At 42.6% G+C, this 23,446-nt stretch overlaps 1 protein-coding gene and 1 long non-coding RNA gene across 3 annotated transcripts; one reads left to right on the forward strand and one right to left on the reverse strand.

The window, feature by feature from the left end:
• Window positions 1-2,090: 2,090 nt before the first annotated feature.
• On the reverse strand, window positions 2,091-3,571 carry LOC122240347. The gene is made up of 2 exons (XR_006219935.1): window positions 3,229-3,571; window positions 2,091-2,953 (listed from the first exon to the last, which is right to left on the reverse strand). It is a non-coding gene; the product is annotated as an uncharacterized LOC122240347 (long non-coding RNA).
• Window positions 2,932-23,235, forward strand: TMBIM6 (transmembrane BAX inhibitor motif containing 6). Of its 2 annotated transcripts, none has more exons than XM_015545083.2 (10): window positions 2,932-3,013; window positions 12,356-12,443; window positions 13,298-13,406; window positions 16,365-16,485; window positions 18,114-18,162; window positions 18,269-18,366; window positions 18,572-18,651; window positions 18,958-19,058; window positions 19,893-19,968; window positions 21,181-23,235. In XM_015545083.2, the coding sequence occupies exons 2-10, from the start codon at window positions 12,388-12,390 to the stop codon at window positions 21,202-21,204; spliced, it is 714 nt and encodes a 237-aa protein (XP_015400569.2). In that variant the 5' UTR covers window positions 2,932-3,013; window positions 12,356-12,387; the 3' UTR covers window positions 21,205-23,235. The 2 variants fall into 2 exon arrangements, with proteins under 2 accessions (XP_015400569.2, XP_042848165.1); XM_042992231.1 differs by lacking the exon at window positions 2,932-3,013 and adding an exon at window positions 3,624-3,766.
• The last annotated feature ends 211 nt before the right edge of the window (window positions 23,236-23,446 follow it).

The raw sequence follows: 23,446 nt of genomic DNA on the forward strand, positions 1-23,446 counted from the left end.
TATATGGTGATGTACAGGAGAAAAGTAGCCTGCTGCCACTCTACCATCCTCTGGTGGGCCATAGGTAGTTCCACAGTGAGACACTGAGAGGCGAGGATCAACACAGGGACCCACACACATGACTCAAGTCCAAGAGCTGGTGAAGTTCTGTTTGTAGTCCAGAGGCCTGAACTTATCTTCTATGCGACCACAAATAGGCTTGTCAGTGCCAACCTGGAGACTCAATCTCACCTGATTCCCCAAAAGGAATACTGTCCTGGCCAGTAAGAGTAGTTGGCTCATGAAGATGCTCTCTTAAATTTGAGACTTGGTCTCAGAGCCTTGGGATAACCCTATAGACATGAGTTCCAGAGTTCCTCAGGCAACCTGGGATTGGGGAATTCCATGAAGGAGAGAAACTGGGACAAGAGTTCATTCAGGGCCTGGTTTGGGCTCAGCTTTGATAGCAATGCTGGCCCTCGCTGGTTCCAGGCACATAAGGGATACCTAGAAAATTTTCAGGAAGGCCCTACAAAGTATGAGGCCCTCTGAGGCACACAACCCAAAGCAGGAGCCTTGGAATAGGCTGTCATTAAAGGAAGTGATTGCTATGTGACTTATGGGGATAAGTTGTAAAGAGAGTTTCCATGTAGCTCTCCTTGTCACTGTGATTTCTCACTCTGAAAGAGAAAAAGAAGAAAAGAAGCCAGCTCTCATACTGTGAGGACATCCAAGCAGCCTTAAGGAGGACCCCACATGCAGAGGAACTCAGGCCTCCAAGCTAACAGCTAGCACCTAATTGTCAGCTTTATGAGTGAGCCACCTTGGAATTCCTCCAGCACCAGTCAAGTCTTTGGATGACTGCAACTCCTGCTGACATTTCACTGCAACCTTATGAGAGACTCTGAGCCAGAAAGGGAATGAATAACCTATGTTCGTCAATACCATGCAGACCAAATCCTTAGCAACTTATTCTTCTAGGCAGAGAGTTCAGCATTAGCCTGACAAAAGTTGTCTTGTGCCTTAACTATGGCATGAAATATAGAGCTGCTGCACTAGTACAAAGGTAAAAACCTCTGCAGCAACCTGTGTGGGTTGATGACCAGGAACCAGATAGGCCCTGTTCCCAAGCACTTTACCCAAGAAATGCAGCAGAAATTGGGGTGGGGTAGGGAGAGAAACCCCAAGGAAGTCTAATAGTACATTTTCACCCACTCTGATGGAATGAGGTTCAGGATAAATATTGGGTTGTACTATAGAAAGTAAAATTATATTTATTGCATACCTGAGTTGGGTACTGAGAATCATACCCTGCACATTTGTATTCTTTACAAAAAAGATAACTGTTTTATCCTTCTAGAAAGTTATTTCCTAAATCCTGAATTCTGATCTCATCTCTACTGATCCAATGCTTAATCTAAATTTCTTGCCTTATTTTGCCAGAACCTTTTCTGTCCAGTGACCTGTTTCCTCATCTACAAAATGAGAGGCAGGGGGTGCTTAGGTGGCTCAGTTGGTTAAGTATCATTGACTCTTGATTTTGATGCAGGTCATGACCTCAGGGTTGGTGAGTTTGTGCCCCAAAGAGGGAGGGTGCTCTGCACTGACAGCAAGGAACCTGCTTGGGATTCTCTCTCCCTCTCTCTCTGCTCCTCCACAGGCATGCTCCCCCAACCTCCTCAAAATAAATAAATAAATAAATAAATAAATAAATAAATAAACAAATAAATAAATAAATAAGCAAGCCTTAAAAAATGCACTAAAAAAAATAAAATGAGAGGCAGGGGTGAATCTATATTCTGTGCAGCCTAAAACATATGCAATTCTGGGGCTGCATTTAAGAAACAGAATACAAAATTACATAATAAGTCAATATTTATTTAGAATAAGAAAAAAATCATTGCCTATTTTAAAATGCTGACAAAACAACATCACACAATCCAGGAAAAAACCAAAAAGAACATTTTAAACTACCTGGCAACCACTATCAGCTCTCTTTTTCTACATTTTTGGCTGCATACTTTTGCCTCTTCATATGTCAATTTTGTACTATTTTTATAGAGATATTAGATAAACTAGTAAAAAACGAGTTTAAACAGTTGATAGTGTTGAAACTTTTTTTTTTTTTTTTCTAACCAGCTTCACAACCCTTTACTATAAGTTCTTGCACAAGTGGTGCTTCTGGCCTGGGACACGCCCTTGGGGAGCTCCAGCCCTTTGATCTCTCTTGGTTTAGCTTCTCCCAGTTGCCTGGGCAGCTTTGCCAGATCGCCGCCCTAGTTCCCTCTCCCATCCACCCTACTCCACAGGCCGAAGTGATTGTGAAGTTGTCGCCCACTTCCCCCAAGCAGGCAAGGTGATCCTGGAAGCCCTTCAGCCCCGCCCGCGGCCCCAGGACCACCACCTGGGCTAGAGGGTGTCGGTGCTTCCGATGCAGGACGGGGGCTGCTATATTTTCCTCGCATTCCTGGACAATTCGCTGAGCCTACAAGAGTGCTCTAAAGCCTAAGCTCGGCAAGGTTAAAGGTAGACTGGCTCCTGTGAGACCGCTTTTTTACGTGTTATCTGAATTTTTTTCCCGTTTTAACATTCCATGAGAAGCTTAAAACCAGAATCCCGGGACTTTGCCGCGCTATACCATCTAGCGTTGTGGGGGCTCCGTGACTAGTCAGGTACCTTGGGTGCGGCCTGTACCTCTTCACTTCCTCCACTAGGGGCGGCTTTAGACCGCGGTCTTTCCCAACTATGGGGAAGAGGCGGAGACCTTTTCCTACGACATCGGTTGGCGGCCAGAGTCTTGATTGACAAGGGCACTAGCGAATGGCTCTGAAGTTAGCAGCCGTTGTTTACGCACGTACAGCCAATGGGAAGGTAGAGGTGCGGCCAGCGGCCAATGAGGACTGGCTTTAAGCGGAATGCAGGGGCGGAGCTTCCTTCGACTGGCAAACGCTGAGTGAAGAGTCTGGAGCGGACCCTGGGAGTGTCAGAAGCACATCCGGTGTTAGAAGAGCTGTGTGGGCTTGTTAAGAGGCCGGTAAGAACAAACGTCTAAAACTGGGACTGCGCAAGCCGGGAGTGAGAAATGGAAAGGGGATTAGCAGTTATCGACTGAGCAAGAGTGGGAATAGTCTCGGTTTTCGGACAGACTGCACCTTTGGGGAATGGGGCCCTGCTCCGCGACGGAACTCTGGAAAGCTGGGCGGGGAGGGGAGAAGCTCGGGAACTAGTACTGCGCATGCGCAACCGTACCGGAGCGGGGGAGGGGCGGGGGCGAGTCCGGCAGGTTTTGGGGGCCCTCGAGGCTCCGGTTCTGCCCGGGAGTGCTAGCGAAGGGTTCTTGTTAGTCCCTTTTCTTTCCTTCCTCCCTCCCACTCTGCGGTTTTTCTCTTTTTTCCCCCCGCCAAGAGTAGGCGCAGGGGCCCTTTTGGCCCAGCCTCCACTACTTGAATTCAGGTCACGTCCCCCGCCCCTTTCTTGCGAGGCTAATGAAAGCGAAACTTCATGGGTTTGTGGTCACCCTTGCTCCACCCGACTGATCGCTGCTCTGCTGCTGGCCCTCTGGCCGACCCCCCTCTGGGTGAGCGGCGAAGGCCAGGACTCGAGGAAGGGCCTGGTCAGGCAGGCTGCCCTGTCACGCCAGTCAGGTGATGTCACACTCCTCTGTGACACGCGAGGCTCCTTAGTTACTTGGAAGCCGAAGGCAGAGGCAGGAGGTGGGAAGACCCTTCCTGGCTTTCCAGTCCCACAGAACAGCCCCATTCTGGTCTGATTGATTACCTTTGGACAGGTGAGGTGGCCTTGGCTTTGCTTGGTCCTGAGCCTTGTGAGCGTCTTTCTCAAAGTCCGGTTCGGGAAAGGCGTCGTTGGGCGGTTGTTCTTTTTCTTGGACCTGTTTGCTGGATCTGTGGTGTGGTAGTAAGTAGGCTTTGGTAATTTTGTATATTTAAGTGTGAAATTGTTACCTAGTGCCAGCCAGAAATGCATTGCCTACCCCATCCGCCTTTCTTTGACCAAACAATAACAAAAACCGCTCTGAACTTGACTGTTTTAGCGGTAGTTAACTTGTGAATGTGTAACCCTGTGGAAGAGCTGACTGTGCCTGAAACAAAGATTTTAAGGTTAAAAGTTAATTGCGAATAGGCTTTTCTAGTTATTTATTGATACTCAGTTTTAGTTTATCTTTGGGGTAAGAATTCAGTTGAAGGAAGATTATTCAAGTTGCATAACTAAATTCTTATGGTTTCTACAAATACACCTATTTCTGTAATTATTAGGTTTACTCTCTTTGGCAGTTTATCTTTGTCTAATGTTTTTTTTGTTCTGACTTCAAAAATATGCTGGTGCTTAGATTCTCTGCCATTTTCCTCCCGGTAGGGACAGAATGGTTGAATCCTTGAGAAACACCCTGTAATTTGAATTCCGTTTCCTTCTTCCATTATTTAACTGTGGAAACATGGCTTAGTGAACCCCCTTTCTTCCTGTCTCTCCCTTCCCTGCTATTGATGTGACTGAAGTCTTACTGTCCTAAGAATAGGAAAGGTAAAATTAATCCAAATATTTAGTCAGCATTTCTGGTTTTTTCCCCCTCGTTATGCATATAGTTCATGTTTATTGCAAAGTGCTGAAAAATCCAGAAGAGTGTGACAGGAATCAGCGTGTGTTAATATTTTTAAGATTTCTCTTTGCCAATGGCTGGAACTGCCTTAACGAAAACTTGCTTTTCTGCTGTAGATAGAGTGTAATAGTAGAGAGAGCACCAGACATTAGAGGTCAGAAGGCCCCTAATCTGGTTTGGGTTCTATTACTTAACTTTGCGGTGTTGGTCAATACTAAGGTCCATTTGTCCCTTTTGTACTTTACAATGATTTCACACAGATTTTCTTTTCTTCTTCTTTTTTTTTTTGGCAGTATAGTTGACACAGCGTTACACCACTTTTCGGGTGTACGGCATAGTGATTCAACAAGTCTATACGTAATGCTGTGCTCCTTATGCTGTGCTCCCTGCAAGTGTAGCTACCATCTCACCATACAAACACTATTACAGTCTCACCGACTTTGTTCCCCTGTGCTGTACTTTTTATTTACGTCACACGGATTTTCTTACCAGCATTCAGTAAGCTTGGTAGAGCAGGGATCATCATCCTTATCTTACAGATAAGGAAGCCTAGATGATCTTAGGTAAAATGATTTCCCCAAAATTATGAGGTAGAAAATGGCAGGATTTCTAACTCCAGAGCCAGTGCTCGTGTCATTATTATGCTGCCTTTTTGAACCTTCTTTTTAAAGGGAGACTAATCATTTTTGGTGTGAACATCAAAGGAGATAACGTATATAAAAGCACTTTAAAAGTTGTGACATTTTATATAATAAATATGGTTAGTGATATTATAAAAGATACGACTACTGGCCTGAAGTTTCACTTTATTTCATAAACTACCCGTGGGTATTAGTCTCCTCTGGGAAAATACTGAATATTCTCTTGATGTTCTATCTGCTATGTTTTCCTTTGCTATTTTGACTTGGCCATAGAATCTGTTAGAAGTGTCTTCCACTTCACCCTGTTTTGTTCCCCCAGAGGTGTTTTTTTTTTTTTTTTTTTTATGGAGATGTAATTGTTTTCTTTAAAACATTTTTTTTGATGTTTATTTACTTTTGAGAGAGAGAGAGAGACCAAGTGTAAGCCGGGGAGGGGCAGAGAGAGAGGGAGACACAGATTCCAAAGCAGGCTCCAGGCTCCGAGCTGTCAGCAGATTCCGACATGGGGCTCGAACACACGAGTTGTGAGATCATGACCTGAGCTGAAGTCGGAAGCTTAACCGACTGAGCCGCGCAGGCGCTCCAGTTCCCCGCCCCCCGAGTTTCTAACCAAATTTCACGGAGTAGCTTTTTTAACAAACCCGTTTTTGTTTTCCGAAGACTGTAGACATTGGCTTTTAGGGCCATCGCGTTACCCCTCATGGTAGGTTCCCTTTTGAGCCAGTTGGGGAATGTCAATTTGTGGCTACAGCACTCTTGATTAGATAATGGGGTCTACATTTGTTCTGGGGACTCCTGGTTGTGCTTAATCACACAAGCTTTGTTAGAATCAGATGCAAGAGAGCTGAATTAGATGCAAGCTCTGGTCTCAGGGTGCTTACAGCCAAATATGTGAGAGAGGTTCCGGCACAATTAACTAGAGTCCAAAACACTTAAAAAGAGCTTCAAGGATACGAATTGAATGGGTGTGCTGTTTTTCCTAATCTATGCCTGCTCTCATTTGGGCTAAATGTGTTGTTATTGGAGGCTTATTTACTGGTTTACGCTGGGAGATGACGTCGTATTTAGGACATTGGTGCCTCCTTATGATTCAGTCTGTCAGACGTGGTTATGGAGAAAGGGATTCAGTAATGTCAAAGTTCGATGCAAAAAATAATTTATTGAAGGCAGGAGGCATTCCATGTCTAGTTAACTGGCTTGGTTCTGAGGCAGCACCCTAGTGAGACAGGATTCAGTGTTAGCTAGCTAATCTAGCTAGTCAGGAATCTTGGTCCAAGTTAAGGGAAGGTCTGGGACATCTAGGGTTCAAATCTAGGACCATCGTGTCGAAACAGTTCTTCGGATTTCCTGAAACCAAACAGACCTACCTCTTAGGGATGCCAAGGAAAGCATCAAGATAATGACCATTTACTTCATCAAGTTCTCAGCCACTTCGGATTATCACTTAGTGGTTATTAGGCTGTCTCAAAACACCTTGTGGCCCTGTGGGGCAGGAGGTACCGTGTAAATACGCCTGAGGAGAGGCATGCCATTTAAACAAAAGTAATGTTATCCAATAATAAAATTTATCAAATTCCTTTAAATTCCAGTTTATAATTTTCTTAGATTTCTCCCCATCTTCCCCATTTAATTTTACTCTTTTGAGTAAAATCATTAAGTCTTCAGGATATAGTTAGCTGTGAGTTAATGGTTGAATAATATTTTTAAAAGGCATGTGTAAATTAGATTTTCAATTAATGTTTTCTTTTATTTATTTATTATTTTTTTTAATTTACATCCAAGTTAGTTAGCATATAGTGCAATAATTATTTCAGGAGTAGAATCAAGTGATTCATCCCTACTTATAACACCCAGTGCTCATCCCAACAGCTGTCTTCCTTAATGCCCTTTGCCCATTTAGCCCATTCCCCCATACACACAATCCCTCCATCTACCCTCAGATTGTTCTCTATATTTTTAAAGAGTTTCTCGTGTTTTGCCCCCCTACAGTTAATGTTTTCTAAAACTAGGGGAAATTAATGCACTGAGGACATGAGAGTAATGAGTATTTACACTAATAGAACAATGGTTAACTTATGGAGCCAGTCTTATTCATGAAGCACTATTCTAAGCACTTTATTTGTATTATCTCATATAATCCTCAACCCTATGAAGTGGAGAATATTATATATTACTATATACAAATTAGGAAACTAAAGCACAGTGAGGTTCAAGTGCCAGAAACTTGCCTCATGTCACACAGCTAAGGAAATATCAACTACGGTTCAAATGCATATAGCCATGCTCTTAACCACTATTCTAGGTACATAGTTATGCAGAGACTGAAAGCTATTCAATAGGAAGAACTACTGAAAAAAAGGCAATTCTGCCCCCTCCCTGCCCTGCCTTTTTTTAAATTATTATTATTTAAAAAAAAATTTTTTAGTGTTTATTTTTGAGAGAGAGAGAGAGAGTGTGAACAGGGGAGGGGCAGAGAGAGAGAGGGAGACAGAATCTGAAGCAGGCTCCAGGCCCTGAGCTGTCAGCACAGAGCCAATGCAGGGCTCAAACTCATAGACTTCTCAAGATTATGACCTGAGCCCAAGTTGGATGCTTAACCCACTGAGCCACCCAGGCCCTGCCCCCCCTACCTTTTTAATCAAATGGGATTTTTCTTCTCTCTTAAGTATCAGTTGGTCCCTTCTAGATGTGTAGGAAGAGGACTCAAAATGGTGGAATTACAACAGAAATGAAGAACCATACAATTCACAAACTAAATGGTTTTTTAAATGTTTATTTTTGAGAGAGAGAGAGCACAAGCAGGGAGGGGCAGAGAGAAAGACACACAGAATATGAGGCAGGCTCTAGGCTCTGAGCTGTCAGCTCAGATCCCAACGTGGGGCTGGAACTCAGAAACCATTAGATCATGGCCTGAGTCGAAGTCAGAAGCTCAGCAGACTGAGCCATCTAGGCGCTCCACAAACTAATTTGTTTTTTTTTTTAATGTTTTATTTTTGAGACAATGTGAGAGACAGAGTGCAAGCAGTGGAGGGGCAGACGGAGGGAGACAGAATCTGAAGCAGGCTCCAGGCTCTGAGCTGTCAGCCCAGAGCCCAATTCAGGGCTCGAGCTCACAAACCGTGAGATCATGACCTGAGCTGAAGTCTGACGCTTAACCGACTGAGCCACTCAGGTGCCCCTCCACAAACTAAATTTTTAATTAAATGTATGAACAATGTTTCTGTGACTTGCTGGTTTAATGTTGTTAAATTGTATACATCAAGACAGCCTTCTGCCCAGCAGTCAGCAGGCTCTTCTCTTTAAAAGGCAAGGATTTTTTTTTTTTTTAATTCATGATTGTTCCTGTTTGCATAGCTTTTGGCCAGTTGGCCATGTTTCATGTGGTCTGTACTTAATAGATATTGAAATAAGATTGTAGAGAATTTTGTTTTGTTTTGTTTTTAAGGCTTGGCCCTTGATGATAATTTTTCATTTTAGGACAAGGGTAAGGAAGATACCTAGAACAAAACAAGAGATTTAGTGGGACATAATACATGGATGTTAGTTGATGAGAGTGTCTGTCTTCTGCCTGCCCCTCCCTCCCTCCAGACCTCAGGAATACTAACTCAAAACAATGTATTAATTTTTTCTTTCTTGCTAAAGCTGTGCAGTAAGTTTTGTTGTTTTTGGGTGCCTCTGGCAGAGGAGGCTGGCCAGAGGAACCACAGAATGGTGACGCTTCTAACAAAGCTTTAGCAGTATATGCACGACAATATGCACGACAGATGTTGGCAAATTCGGAGAAATTAGATATTCCTGCTCTCCTAAGGTTGACAGAATTAAATGAAGCTCTGAACCAAGTTAAAGGTGTTTGATTATAATTAAGATCTGAACATTTACTTCTCAAATGCAATACAGACAAATTTCTCATGAGTCTATGAGGCACTGTATACATTATATTCTAAATAAATAATCCCACCTCTTTGTTTAAATTTGAGTGTAGAACTGGGGAACGGGAGAGCGCATACAATTTTTAAATTTTTGTATGAGTTGGCATCCAGAGTAAGAGGGCTGGTATGGGTTTTGTAATGGGCTGATATGTATTAGGGGAATTATTGTATTGAATAATTTTTGAGCAACTTGTAATACACTTTTTTCCTTTATTGTAAAATATACATGCAAAGCGTATGATACATTTTAACATCCTTTTTTTAAAAACAAAGATTTTCATTTAATTGTGGGGCCCCTTTGAAATGTTAGCTGAGTTACTTGGTTAATGGTTTTGAATACCTGAAGCCCTGTTAGGTGCTGACTGTTTCCTGGGACTGAAAATACTTTTGGTATGGGAGCTGCTATTTTTGAGTTATGAGTGCAGTTGAATCTTGTTCAGCTGAGTTTGCATATTGACCATTGCAATGTAGATATGCTTTCTCTGCAACTTTTGAGCACAGTAGTTGAGGCTAAGATAGAGACTTGGTTAGTGTAATCCATCTTGCAAAACTTCTAAGAACCGTTTTTAACTTGTTACTTATCTGTACATTAGTTCTTGTCTATTTGAAACAGACCTAGAGCAAACTGTCATATTTCCTTGATTCTAAGACCTAACTTCCCCCCTCATGTTTTAACAGTTCTGAAATAAATTATGTCATATATACATCATGTCATTTATTAAATGTATACCTTACTGTGTTTTTCCCTGTAACCCTATTATTACAATTGCTATGTGCCTTTGCATCTAGAAAAGTTGGTAATTACATATTTCACTTAATTTTAGAATCAGTGGTGATGCTGGGAAACTGGTTTTGTTTAATTGATTTTTTAATGATTTTAAACCACGAGGCACTACTAAATCATGGAGAAATTCCTATTTGATACTCCCTGTCCTCATAACCTTTTGATAGTTTGGTTTTTCCATCAGCAGTTGTAAGAGGCAGTCAGTACCCTCTGGGAAATATCAAAGAGCAAACTGGGAAAGAGGAGTTTCTGTCATTATCCCCTCCCACTGTTTCCACTCAGTGGGGTCTGATTACAGGGTGTTGCCCCTTTCTAACAGTCCTCTGAGTATTTGAGGATTTACACTGCAGGGCCCATTCACCACCTTTTTTTAACTCTTGAAATTGGAAGCAAGAGGTACTTGAGTGTTGTTGTGAATACTGAAAAACTTGGCTCTGAAGGTTGCTTCAGAACTGTTGCAAGTTCTGTCTAGGGATGTCATTAGGGATGTTAATGGAAGCCTTAAACAAAGACACTTTCCAGGTGCTGGATTCTGCCAGCCTGTAAGTATGCTCTCTGGAGGATGTGTTCATCATGATTCTGGAAGGCTGTGGTTGGCCGTGCAACAGCCTGCAATAGTTGCACCATCTAGATCAAGAGGGCCCAGAGCCCTGTGACTTCGATTTGCGAGCAGCAGCTTTAGTGGGCTCTGCAACTTCTTACTGTATCCATCCTTAAGAACAGAACTAACAAAAAAATTGAGGTGAGTAGGCATGTTGGTGAGAAAGGAAAGAGCAAATCGAGAGAAAGCCAGCTAGCCATTGTAATTGTTTCATGTGTGCGAGAGCGAGCCTCAGTAAACAAATGGTAGTGATCCGTGAGAACTAGAAGAATGGAATCTTTCCACTGGCGCAGGATTTCTCAGAAGTCAGTTTGGGATTGTAACTTTTCTTGCTCAGATTAATTTTGCTGAGTATTGGGCTAGGTGCTGATTAGAATATGTGGGAGTAGTTGGCCTATCTTGCCTATCTTTCGAATTACTTACCTTTTGTATTTTAGTACCCCCCCCCACACACACACCCCGTTTTTGGTCGATTTGAAATGAATAGACATTATGGGTCTATTAAGAATCTGGATGATTGTGGATGATGGATATTTAGGGAAGATGAAAATTCTTGATTAGATTTTTAGCTCTGTAGATTGAATGTATTTATTTAGAATTGCATGTGAGATAGAGGAGGGAGCAAAATTTAAGAGCCTAACTTTATGGTGTTGATGGAATGTAACCTGGGTATAGTTCAATTAAAAATGTCCTTTCTGTGACATATTGGGACAATTGACAAAATCTGATTAAGGTCTCTAGATCAGATAGTAGAATTGTGTCAGTGTTAATTTCCTGGTTTTGGTCAGTTTTCAGGATGTACATGCTGAAGTGTTTAGGGGTAAATGGACATTGTGTTATATATAGAGGGCAGGGCATACGGCAAATATGGCGAAATATTAACATTTAGGAAATTTGGGTGTAGGGTATATAGGAATTCTTTGTACTATTCCAACTCTTCTATAGGAAACATTCTGAAATTGTGTTTTAAAAAATCCTTTCTGCACTTTTCTCTTTAAAATTGTAAATCCCATGGGGTGCCTGGGTGGCTCAGTTGGTTAAGCGGCCAACTTCGGCTCAGGTCATGATCTCGCGGTCCGTGAGTTCGAGCCCTGCGTCGGGCTCTGTGCTGACAGCTCAGAGCCTGGAGCCTGTTTCAGATTCTGTGTCTCTCTCTCTCTGACTCTCCCCTGTTCATGCTCTGTCTCTCCCTGTCTCAAAAATAAATAAAACGTTAAAAAAAATTAAAAAAATAAAATTGTAAATCCCTTTCAGTTCAGTTCTAACATGCACTAGATGGAAAGTTTCTACATGTATATATTTAAAGTTCAAGACTTAATTGCCTGGCCTAGCTCCCTTCCTCCCTCCCTCCCTCCCTCCCTCCCTCCCTTACTCCCTTCATCTTTGAGGTTCTGTGCACCTTTGCTGAGAGAATTCTCTAGCATCTTGAAACAGTGACATAAGATTGCTTTATGTTCCACTGACTGGGTCCCTTTAACTAGATTGCTACTGGTAATTTCTCAAAGAAAGAAACTATTAAAGGGGCAAGTTACCTTCTGTAAGAATAGAAAGCAAATGCTAGTAACAAAATAGTTTGGGGAGGAGATGGCTTTATTTCCTCTGTCCCCTTTAAAATGGTTGAGTATGATTGCAAACATATGGTGGAAGCAAATACATAAAAATGAAAATGGCTGTGTTAAGACAGTGGGGTTTTAGATACTTTCATTTTCTGAAACTTGTACTATTTTTCCATGAGAAAGTTGTTTATGTTACTTTGTACATCTTATATCTTTAAAATAACCTTTCTTCTTATCCTTGATTCTACAGAGTGGAGGCTGTGTCCCACAGACTCTGGCATCATGAACATATTTGATCGGAAGATCAACTTTGATGCGCTCTTAAAATTTTCCCACATGTAAGTGTTTTGATCTTGACTGTAGTTTATTATTGCATTTCCTTTCATATCTTGTTTCTTTTCCTACTTTATTAACTTTTGTATGTATAAACTAACATATTAGCTTTGCTAGAATCCAGACACTCTGATAAAAGCACCCCAATTCTTTTTTTTGTTTCCACAAATAAAGTTTTTTTTAATTTTTTTCTTTTTTTATTGATTTTTTTAATATATGAAATTTATTGTCAAATTAATTTCCATACAACACCCAGTGCTCATCCCAAAAGATGCCCTCTTCAATGCCCATCACCTACCCATCCCCCATCAACCCTCAGTTTGTTCTCAGTTTTTAAGAGTGTCTTATGCTTTGGCTCTCTCTCCCACTCTAACCTCTTTTTTTTCTCTTCCCCTCCCCCATGGGTTTCTGTTAAGTTTCTCAGGATCCGCATAAGAGTGAAAACATATGGTATCTGTCTTTCTCTGTATGGCTTGTTTCACTTAGCATAACACTCTCCAGTTCCATCCACGTTGCTACAAAGGGCCATATTTCATTCTTTCTCATTGCCACGTAGTACTCCATTATGTATATAAACCACAATTTCTTTATCCATTCATCAGTAAAAGCACCCCAATTCTAAGGGCTGTTGTGTGGTCATTGAAAAACCATTTAGTTATTCTAGTTTGGATACTGATTGTTCATAATTTGGGGCCTTTGGCTCCTCCCCAGCATTTAAAATTCTCAGTTAACCTATTTTCAAATCATTCTTTCTTTATTATAACTTATACATATGCCCTGGGAAGAGGAGAGAGAAATGATTATCAGCTTAGAAATGAGATTGGTCCTAGAATGATGGCTGTTTAACATTCTTTCCTAGAACCCCCTCGACACAGCAGCACCTGAAGAAGGTCTATGCCAGTTTTGCCCTCTGTATGTTTGTGGCGGCTGCGGGGGCCTATGTCCATGTGGTCACTCATTTCCTTCAGGTAAGAGCAGTGTCTCTCCCAGTTGTTGTGGCACAAATTGCATTAGGTTGAAACCAGCTCAGCAGGATGGTGCAAGCCTGTATCCCTCCTTAATCCTTTTCTGTAGTTTGTTATCTGAATCAGCCAGAGCTAGGTGGTAAATAAGGACATGCAGAGCCATTTAAATTTTTCTGGCAGCCGTGCCCTCTCTAGAAACTGAAAACAGGATGTCATAACCTGGACACTGAATGATGGGCAGCTGACGTGTAAGACCCTGACACTATAAGTAGTGACAGGACGTGACTGCTGGGGTTTGCATGGTAGCCTTTTTATCTTTTCCTTCGTTCTTCCTCTTTTTTGCCTATAATTGGAGTTCTTAGATGCAACACACTGATTGAATGGTTATCAGGAGAGGCAGGGTTGAGACCTTCGAGGATTTGACCTATTTTATTCTCTGATGCTCTTCTGTCTGCATGGTTGAGTAAAAACCTTCAACAACTCACTTTCCTGTGTTGAAAGAGACCTGGGGTTTGGCCAGTTGGAATAAAAGGGACAGTTGAGGAATAACCAAAAAGTTTGAAGTTCTCCCTAACCAAGACTTGTCCTTTCCAAGTGTCCTTTTTAGTGTAAGTACAGGGGGTGTGTCTGTGTTGGCATTTGCCACTACTGAGAACTGTCCCTATGCTCAGGCATCTCCTGGCAGAGGTTGTGTGAAAAATTACTCTAGATACTCAAAGGATAAGACTTTGGTCCCTGGAGTTTAGACTAAAACATACTCCACCTTCTAGGCAAGAGTGGCCGTTTTGGCTTCTGGTTGTGTGTTGGGTTTTTTGGTTTGTTTTTTTAAGTAATGTAGTAAAATGCAGTTATCCTCATTATTCATGTATTCTGTATTTATGAATTTACCAGTTACTAAAATGTGTTTGTAAGCCTAAAATCAGTACTCACAGTGCTTTTACAGACATTTGCAGTCATAAGCAGAACCGCAAAAAATTTGAGTTGCGCATCTCACGTGTTCCAGCTGAGGTTGAATGAGGCAACACACTGCCCTGTTTCAAACTCTTGTACTATAAACAAGGATCCTTTTTTATTGGTCTGTGTAGTGCCACGTTTTTTGCATTTTTGTAATTTTGATGGTGATGTCAGTGTTTAAAGTGGACCCCAAGCATGGTGCTAGAGTGCTGTCTAGTGTTCCTAAGTGCAAAAGATGTTCCCAACTGCAAAAAAAAGTTCACTAAGACTGTGATGTGTCTTATGGAGAAAATATGTGTGTTAAATAAGCTTGTTCAGGCACGAGTTGTAGTGCTGTTGGCCATGAATTCAAGGTTAATGAATCAACAGTATATATCAAATAAAGTGTCCTTAAACATAAACACACGTAAAACATGTATTATTCAGTTGAAGAAAACATAACCAGAGGTACGTGAGAATCTACCCCTTTATTTTCCTCAGGAGCATTTGTTCAGTATTCATTAATTCATTGTTCACAGTAACTTTATAGAGCATAACTATAAGAAAAATGAGGATCAGCTATACCTTTAAAGGAAGAAAGGAACTTTAGTCTGCACATACCTCCTTAATTATTTTTCTCTTTTTCTAGTGCCTGGCTTTTCCCACTTGGATTTTTTAAAGAATTTTTTATCTTCTTACAAAATTAATGCATGTTCATTGTAGAGAATTTGGAAAATAGACTAGTGATGAAAAAGAAATAAAAACTCCTTAATCCTATCACCCAGAAATAACTGTTGACATTTTAGTTCTTAACCTCGGTCTCACTCCATTCAGACTGCTCTAACAGAATACCATAGACTGAGTAGCTTAAACAGCAAACATATTTCACAGTTTGGGAGGCTGGAAGTCCAAGATTATGGCACCAGCAGATATGTTATGTGGTGAGGACCTGCTTCCTGTGTAAATAACCGTCTTCTTGCTGTGTCTCACACAGCGGAAGAGGCAAGGAGCTCTCTGGGATCTCTGCCTTATCTCTGGGATAAGGGCACTAATGAAGTCTCCACCCTCATGACCTAATCACCTTCCAAAGACCCCCATCTCTCAAAATACCAGCACATTGGGGGTTAAAAGTTAAACATGAATTTTGGGGAGACATAAAAATCCAGTTTGTAGCACCCTCTCAGTCTTTTTTCTCTGTATAGGTATATATGTTTGTGTGTATGTGTTTTAAAGTTTATTTATTCATATTGAGAGAGAGAAAGAGAAAGAACAAGCTGGGGAGGAGCAGAGAGAGGGAGAGACAGAGAATCCAAAGTGGGCTCTGTGCTGAGAGCAGACAGTTTCATATGGGGCTTGAACTCAGGAACTGAGAGATCATGACATGAGCCAAAGTCAGATGCTTAACCAACTGAGCCACCCAGGCACCCCTGTGTCTGTGTGTTGTTGTTGTTGTTGTTGTTGTTGTTGTTGTTTTAATTTTTTAATGTTTATTTCTGAGACAGAGAGACAGAGTATGAGCGGGGGAGGGGTAGGGAGAGAGGGAGACACAGACTCAGAAGCAGGCTCTGAAGCTGACAGCACAGAGCCTGATGTGGGGCTCGAACCCACAAGCTGTGAGATCATGACCTGAACTGAAGTCAGATGCTCAACTGACTGAGCCACCCAGGTGCCCCTGTGTGTGTGTTTTAAAGTGATCAAAAAGAGGTCATTTCTACTTGTCCTACAGATTTGAATGTGCTTCAAGCACTTGTCACACGATCTTTTTCTTGGGCAAGAATCACAGTTTGCCTTGGGTAGTTGTGGCTGATACACTACCCAGGTCAGAAGAGCCTCTAACACCCACCATAACCCACCTAATCCTGTCTTGTAAGGCTTCTGGTTTCTCCTTACCCCTCTCTGCCTTTTCCACTTCCTCCAGGTTAGAAGCCAGTATTAGGAAGTTCAGATGAATATTTGATCCCAATAAGGTCTCCTCCAGAATACATTTGATATTTTCAAGTACTTAATTATTGACTCTGGATCTGACAGGCTGGCCTGCTCTCTGCCTTGGGCTCTCTGGGGTTGATGATTTGGCTGATGGCAACACCTCATAGCCGTGAAACTGAGCAAAAAAGACTGGGACTTCTTGCTGGATTTGCTTTCCTTACAGGTATGGTAAGGACTGGGCTAATTTGGGGTGGGAGTGGGTACTGTATCTAGTATCTCTTTAGACTAAGGCCCAAGATTTGTGTGTATTCTCGTTGACCTCACCTGGCACTCTGTACTACTCAGTCTTGTATTTGAGTGTATTTTGTCTTGTATTGCTTTCTTAATTCATAGAGGTACATCTTGCTTTCCCATCCAGAGGATAAGCTCTTTGTGACTACTGACTGTGACTTACACACACTTTTGTATCCCAAAATAAGCATTTATGTGTGTGAATGAATGAGATTCAAGAGCTTAGGTAGCATAACTAAGCCTGACAGTGGACTCAACACTGGCAACTCGTCCCTCCTGTGACCATCAATTCTGAACTTTGCTGACAGTTAATTAAAGCCGTACATTGAGAGCCATCCTACAGAGCACATTGCTAATTCTCAAGACAACAGTTAAAAGCACAGCTCTTCTGCAATTATTATTTTTTAAAAAATTTTTTTTTTTCAACGTTTTTTATTTATTTTTGGGACAGAGAGAGACAGAGCATGAACGGGGGAGGGTCAGAGAGAGAGGGAGACACAGAATCGGAAACAGGCTCCAGGCTCCGAGCCATCAGCCCAGAGCCTGATGCGGGGCTCGAACTCACGGACCGCGAGATCGTGACCTGGCTGAAGTCGGACGCTCAACCGACTGCGCCACCCAGGCGCCCCTCTTCTGCAATTATTAAAGGAAACAGGACTCAAGCTACATAGTAAAAATATTTGCGAAGCAGCATTTGACTCAGTTACAACTCATTTTGAGCGTGTCTGTATAGTGTTGAAGTAGAAGGGAAGGGATTTAGAGATTAGGATTTTTTTAAATAGGGAAAGCTAGTTTGTGAAGGCATTAAGGGGTGGAATTATCAGAAGGAAAGAGAGTAGCAAGAGTAGAGGAAACGTTGGGGCTGGAACACGTTGCCACTGTACCCTCCTCTTGGCCAGTGTCCACCCGCAGAACCGGTCTGGCCTTTTCTATAAAAGGAGTCGGCCCTGAAAGACTACAGGTTGCTGGCCACAAGGCACTGGTTTGCTCTTGATCCTTCTCTTCTGATTCCTGATCTGGCCTACATTCTAGTCTCACATCACTCCTCTTCAGAGTATTGCAGGCTTACAGTTTAACTCAAAAAAAAAAAAAAAATTTTTAACTTATTTTTTGTTTAATGTTTATTCATTTATTTTGAGAGAGGGAGGGGGACTGAGAATCAGCCCAGAGCCTGATGGGGGCTCGAACCCACAAACTGTGAGATCATGACTTGAGCCGAAATCAAGAGTCAGTTGCTCAGCTGACTCAGCCACCCAGGTGCCCCTAGCTCAAAAATGTTTGATATGCCTGCTTCATTTTTCCTAATCCGTATTCATCCTGGGTCATCCAAGATTTTCAGCTAAGAGGACAGTTTTGTAGCTGTGTCTATAAACAACTCAGTCAAGTATATGTTCTCTGGAAAACAAGGAAGATGGAGAAGAGAGAGATTTAATTACTTTAGTACACATGTTTGTTTTTTAAGAGCAGGGCATGTCTGCACTTTTGATGGTCAACTTTTGTACAAGGGTCCTCTTCAGGAGTTGATGTTAATACTGTGTTCTGGGGCTTTTTGTTTTCTAGGAGTTGGCCTGGGCCCTGCTCTGGAGTTGTGCATTGCCATCAATCCCAGGTAACTATTTTAGTAGCATCTTATGTCTGTTTATCATTGCAGATATGCCTTCTAAATAGGTTTGCAGACCTGTAGTCTTCAGTCTAATGGTCTTTTCCTCTAACAGCATTCTTCCCACCGCCTTCATGGGCACAGCAATGATCTTCACCTGCTTCACCCTGAGTGCACTCTATGCCAGGCGCCGCAGCTACCTCTTTCTGGGAGGTAAGTGCAGACTGAAAAACAGAGAGAGGGTCTCCGCTTTAGCCGGAATTCTCACTGGGACCCTTTGCCTACCCTCCAACTTCTTGTGACTGTTGGGTTGAAATTGAAAGTCTTAATTTGGGGGGAAACGTAAGGAATGGCTTTAATGAGGTTGCCTTACTTTGCTTTGGCTTTTCCCAGGACGGCATTTTGTCCTCTCTTGTAGGTGTCTTGATGTCAGCCATGAGCCTGATGCTCTTGTCTTCCCTGGGGAATCTTTTCTTTGGATCCATTTGGCTTTTCCAGGTGAGACTTTACATATAACTTCCAGCAGCCATTTGCCTTGCTCTTCTTTTTCTTGCTTCACCTTAAAGCAAGGTGGACTTAGAATCTTCCAGAAAGCTCACTTTCATTGGGCAGTGAAGAATTGTGTCTAGGGAAGCCATGTGGTTTCCACCATAGACTTCTGTTCCCATGAATGTTAATGTCATTAGGCTTAGCATTTGTTGTACTTCAAATTGCCAAGAGCCAAGAGCCAGAAAGAGGTAACAGCTGGTTTTTTCCTCTGTGGCATCTACCACATAGTCACCCATCTCATTCTTCTTGTGTCAGGCAAACCTATATGTGGGGCTGGTGGTCATGTGTGGCTTCGTCCTTTTTGATACTCAACTCATTATTGAAAAAGCTGAAAATGGAGATAAGGATTATATCTGGTGAGTGAAAACTGGTCTTTAACGCCTCCCTTTCTGTCCCCGTGAGTAGGGTTAAAAGTGGACTAGGTGGCCCTATCCGAACTTAAGTGGCCAGCCTCCAGGAGTGTGTATGGTAGGATACCCATGCTTTTAGAACTGTATACCAAATAGCATAGTCTCCCTCAATTCCTGAAAGACCTCAGATCTTTTAAAAATTGAATTAATAATACGCATTTAATTATCCTTACTTTTAAGGCATAGGACAGGGAAAGGGATCTTTCACCTTTTGCTCTATATTTTTGTATTTTTTTTAACGTTTGTTTATTTTTGAGAGAGCGAGAGCAAGCAGGGGAGGGGCAGAGAGAGAGGAGACACAAAATCTGAAACAGGCTCCAGGCTCAGAACTGTCAATACAGAGTCCCAATGCAGGGCTTGAACCCACGAACTGGGAGATACGACCTGAGCCAAAGTCGGACGCTTAACCGACTGAGCCACCCAGGCACCCCTATTTTTGTATTTTTTAAACCTTTAACAATGAGAAAAAGAAACACATTCTTTTTAATATATACATTTTTTTTAACGTAGTAATTCTCTGAGAGTTTCTTAACTAGTTAATGGTAGTTCAGGGTTCAGATATAGGCCCCTGCAGAGTCTAAAGCTGAGTTTTTCTTTTCCCTGTGCTGCATGGCTTTGTTGAGTTGTAAAGGATCTCAGACACCAGAGTTTTACTTAGTTGGTGGTTTGGTGAAGCTCACTTGTGGGGTAGACACGGGGTTTTTATGTCCTGCACCTCTGTGGACTGTGGATAAAGGAAGGTGGGAAATGCCAACTTATAATCTGGTTCTTCTGTTTCAGGCACTGCGTTGACCTCTTCTTAGATTTCATTACTCTCTTCAGAAAACTTATGATGATCCTGGCCATGAATGAGAAGGTTAGTCAGCCTACCACCTAAAGATGAGAGAATGGCTCCTGAACTCAGCATCTATGTATACTTCAAATTTGAAAACTTAACGAAGTGTGTAGGTCCAGGTTAACTGTAAGGCCACCAGAAGTCTTTAGCCAAAGGAGAAAAAGGAACAAGTAAAACAACTCCCTTAAAAAAGGGGAGGGTGGGGGTGGAGGATCCCTAGTGTGGGATTCTTGACCTCAGGGTTGTAAATTTGAGCCTCACATTGGGTGTAGTGATTACTTAAAAGTAACAAAACTTAAACAAAAAACCAGATCTCTGAGATTAGTATCAAATGAGAAAAGGGCTTCAGTGGCACCAAGAAACAGTCTACTATATAAAGAATTTAAAGGCTGTAAAGATGGTTATGACTCAGGAAAAGATATTCTAGGGAATTTGTTTAATCTTGGCAATCAGCTTTTATAAATATGTGTCAGAAGTAGACCAGTTTTATCCGCTTGTTAGTCTTGTTTCCAGAGAAGCATTCTGTATATGGTTAGTGAGTGCCATACATAGTCTCCTCTGGCAGTAGGGGAACAAATGAAATCATGAGGTGTTTTTTTTTTTTACAGATCTTACTAGGAAACAGGAGACAGTGTGATGCTGGTGGAAACAGATGAGTAGGTGGGATTGGTGGCTCTGTCTTATTTGTGTGGCGACTAGACTGAGCTCCAAGCAGGTTTTAGGCAAAGCAACTCAACTTTCATTTGTTTAATACACTAGGCTTCCACCGAGGATTGAATGACGTGTTCACTGGACTAGATCATTTCTGGGCGTTGGTTTGTGCCCAGGATTTATGCTTCTCTGGCTTAATGGAAAGTTGGTCTTGGCCTCTTGTTGGAGTTATTTTGGGGTGGACTGCCAGTCTGCAGCTTTCACTGGATGAGATCCGAGCTGTGGTAGTTAATGAGTAAGCCAGGAGTGGTCAGGTGGCCCAGCTGGGTGCTCTTGGAGTGGAAGTGGGGACAGCTGCTTAACTTTTACTCCTGTCAGGTCTGTCAGCAACTTGAGGGACCACCAGTGGAAGATGGTTAAGATCCAGTTCCTCCCTCACGGAGGAAGCATTTCTCCTCTCTTTTTATGGTCTTGTTCCCTTCCAGTCTCTAACCGAAGGTAGCCAGGTATTGGCTCCCTCAAGAGTTTTAGCTTGAATGCCAGATGCCGAAAATTAATTGGGCGATTTTTCTCCATTTCTAGGACAAGAAGAAAGAGAAGAAGTGAAATGACCTTCCAGCCTTGTCCAGTTTGACCTCCTGTCCCTCCACCCCTCATTTCCTCTTCGCACACATTACAGGTGGTGTGTTCTGTGATAATGAAAAGCATCAGAAAAGCTTTTGTACTTTGTGGTTTTCTCTACTTTGAATTTTTTGATCAAAAAACTGATTAGCAGAATATAGTTTGGAGTTTGGCTTCGTATTCCTGGGGTTCTTCCCCACTCCCTTTTCTGCCCAGCCCAGTCCTAGCCTCTTCCTCTGCTCAGGCAGCCGGTCACCATGACGAGGAGTGGGACCCACAGCAGAGCAAACTCCAGGAGTCCACTTTCCAGCCGAACTTCGCCAGGTGCACCTGAACTGGTAGAGCCGCCTCAGCCCTTTGCTCAGCATCGTTTGGTTTGTGCACAGTTCCTGTGGGACTAGGCAGTGTGTTTCCCATTGGAAAGGAGTTTGGTGGTCCCGTTTTTTTTTACCCAGGCTCACTGTATCTGAGCTTCTGTCAACACCTACAAAGAAAATGAAGAGCTTCTCCTGGTGGATGCTTTGCTTCCTCTGAGCTGCCCAAGCTGTTGCTGGTCTGACAAACACATCTCTCTGCCTTGCTATCCTAAAAGGAGTGTGGATTTATGTGTTCCTATTCCCCATCCCTTGTCTGACCGTTGGGGAATCTGCCTGTTTCTATCCGTGAGGAGGGAGGGTTTCAGTACAAAGGAAAGACTGATTCTTGTCAGACATTTCTGAAAAGGCTGGTTATGTATGGCAAGATAGAGCATAGAATTCTCTAACTTCCCATCTTTATTTTGGTCATCACCTTAGTTGTTGAATGGCTTCCACCACAGTGACTTTGATTGAAGATCCCAGGAGAGGAAGGATAGGGAAGGGGCATGGTTGAGCCTGGGGGTAATTGTAAACTAATTCTGCCAGGCAGACCTAGATAAGGACCTGTTTGGGGCAGTGGGGGAGAAAATCGCTGCTAACTGAATGGTTCTTTGTTCAGATCAGCAGAACTGGGTGGTGATGACTTAGGCAGCATTCATGACAGTCCAGTGCATTTCTGTCTTCCGCCTGGACGCCAATAGTGTCAGGCCAGAGATTCGGGGCAGTAGATAAACATTCATTTTACAGATGCACTTTAGTTTTTGGGCTGTTCACCTGTTCCCAGAAATCTGTAGCCTTCCGGGTGGGGACTAGGTGATCAAACCTGTAACACCTCTAATTCCCTTCGGCTTTGTGGTTGTGAGTGAGGGAGGGCGATACCAATGGGGATCACCAGCTCTTTCCCAGGGAGCTGCCACAATCAGCGGGCACAGAAGGGCAGGCAGCCTCGAGAGCAGGTGTGACTCTGGCTACTCACAGGGCCTCAGTGTAAGGGGGACTGAGCCATCAGGAGTCCACTGCCAGGATGATACCACTTTTGGCTCTCCCTGTTCACAACCAGCACACAGTTTGACCCAGTGGCTGCTGGTTCGCAGGGCACCGCATCCCCGGGCCACCCCATGAAAAGATTTGTTCCCGGGGTGTTGGTATTCCTAGAGTGCCATGCTGCCCAGAATGGCTTGCTTCTGCAGAGGATGCTGCCTTCTGATTTAGCTGCCGCCTCCAGCCTCTGGCTTGAGAACTTACTAAAGGGACTTCCTTCCCATTACCCCCCTGCCCCCCCCCCCCCCCGCCCGCCATCCCAGTAGCACTCTATAAATTTGTTGATTCTCTGCTAGGCCTGAGAATCTGAGTTACATCTCTTGAAGCCAAACTCCACCTCTTAACGCTTTTTTGCTTGGGATAAAGGAGTTTTTCTTTAGAAACAGTGCCAAGAATGACAAGATATAAAAAACTACTTTTAAAGAAAATGTCTAACAGGTTTTTAATACAGTAATCACTGTAATTATCACTTTCTTTTCTAGTTCCTTGGTTTTCAGCTCAGGCTGCATTCTCTAACTCATACTGTGAAGACAAAGGTGTTTTTGATTCAGAAATATATGAAATCAACATAGTCTTAATTTGTAAAAAAAAAAAAAATAAAGAAAATTCCTTAACCTTTCCTGGTGTAACTGTGTGTTACGTTCAAGGCCACAGCTGAACATGGGCTTGGGTACTGTCTGACTTGCTGAGTGGGGCCTGGGAGTGGAACAGAATTTCAAGTTTCTTCTCTAGACTTATCAGACTGGTAAATAGAAAGAAACAGGGACCCCCGTTAGGCTTCCCATTCTGTAGCTCCAGCTTGCTACAAATGTTGGGAATTTCCTGTCCAA

Source organism: Panthera tigris, chromosome B4, assembly GCF_018350195.1.
Source record: "Panthera tigris isolate Pti1 chromosome B4, P.tigris_Pti1_mat1.1, whole genome shotgun sequence".
NCBI lineage: Eukaryota > Metazoa > Chordata > Mammalia > Carnivora > Felidae > Panthera > Panthera tigris.

Excerpts from the sequence above, each read along its gene's own strand:
- TMBIM6 (XM_015545083.2), top strand. The coding sequence starts at position 12,388 with ATGAACATATTTGATCGGAAGATCAACTTTGATGCGCTCTTAAAATTT. Across the intron at positions 12,444-13,297 it reads CTCTTAAAATTTTCCCACAT|AACCCCCTCGACACAGCAGC; the intron begins GTAAGTGTTTTG and ends ATTCTTTCCTAG. Across the intron at positions 19,059-19,892 it reads GGAGATAAGGATTATATCTG|GCACTGCGTTGACCTCTTCT; the intron begins GTGAGTGAAAAC and ends CTTCTGTTTCAG.